At 55.0% G+C, this 940-nt stretch overlaps 1 protein-coding gene across 1 annotated transcript in view; it reads left to right on the top strand.

Annotated features, from left to right (window-relative positions):
• The window catches only part of LOC107101384 (adipocyte plasma membrane-associated protein-like), an 8093-nt gene that overhangs the window by 2342 nt on the left and 4811 nt on the right, over nucleotides 1-940 (top strand). Inside the window, exons 2-3 of the mRNA XM_015400274.1 lie at nucleotides 400-515; nucleotides 599-691. Coding sequence (XP_015255760.1) covers nucleotides 400-515; nucleotides 599-691 — 209 coding nt within the window. The remainder of the gene's footprint in view (nucleotides 1-399; nucleotides 516-598; nucleotides 692-940) is intronic.

The following is a 940-nucleotide window of genomic DNA, read 5'->3' as shown; positions in this document are numbered from 1 at the left end:
GTGGTGAACCTGGGGACGCAGTCATGTGTCATCAGAACAGTCCTGGAGTTTCTCCATGGACCTCAGAGGTCCGGTTGTTGGACCTACAGGCTGCAGACCACCAGAACCAGAACCATCTGCTAGGCTTGTTAAAGATCCATTTTAAACATTTGCATCGGAGTTAAACTCCTAAAAAAATGAGTTGGATCCGACCAGAACCTGAACCATGCGCCTACTGGGCAGCTTCGTCCTGCAGCGACGCCCAGTGGCGGCGGCAGGACAGCCTGGATGGTCTGCTGGGTAATCGCTGACCTGTGGTTTTTATTTCCTGGACTATCAGCCCTGCAGATTGACCCTCATCTCTTTCCTTCCATGACCCGGCGTGCTGCCGCCCCCTCCTGGCCATTCCTGCCGCTGAAGTCTGAAGGATCCGCCTCTGATGAAGGGCTGCTGGGAGCCCAACCAGAAGCTGCGAGAGGCCCAGAGACTCTATGAAGACCAGATCCTTGGACCAGAATCCATCGCCAACATCGGGGGTCAGCTCTGCCTTCATCACCATCCTCATCCTCACCAGTTGATTCCAGAGGAACCAGAACTGAGTCTGTTTGTCTTTCTGCAGACGTCCTCTTCACTGGAACGGCTGACGGGAAAATCCTGAAGCTGATCGGACGGAGAGTCGTCACGGTGACTAGGCTCGGCAGGCTGCCATGCGGTAGGATCAGTTTGGATTAGTTCAGCAGCGTTCGTTCGTTCAGCAGCGTTCGTTCGTTCAGCAGCGTTCGTTCAGCAGCTTACATTCGTTCAGCAGCGTCCGTTCGTTCAGCAGCGTACGTTCAGCAGCGTACATTCGTTCAGCAGCGTCCGTTCGTTCAGCAGCGTCCGTTCGTTCAGCAGCGTACGTTCGTTCAGCAGCGTACGTTCGTTCAGCGTACGTTCGTTCAGCAGCGTACGTTCGTTCAGC

The sequence above is a fragment of the Cyprinodon variegatus genome, unplaced genomic scaffold (assembly GCF_000732505.1).
Source record: "Cyprinodon variegatus isolate N-32 unplaced genomic scaffold, C_variegatus-1.0 Scaffold1090, whole genome shotgun sequence".
In the NCBI taxonomy this organism is placed as follows: Eukaryota; Metazoa; Chordata; class Actinopteri; order Cyprinodontiformes; family Cyprinodontidae; genus Cyprinodon; species Cyprinodon variegatus.
The sequence above is the reverse complement of the archived record's forward strand: the minus strand, read 5'-3'. Positions and strand labels throughout refer to the sequence as shown.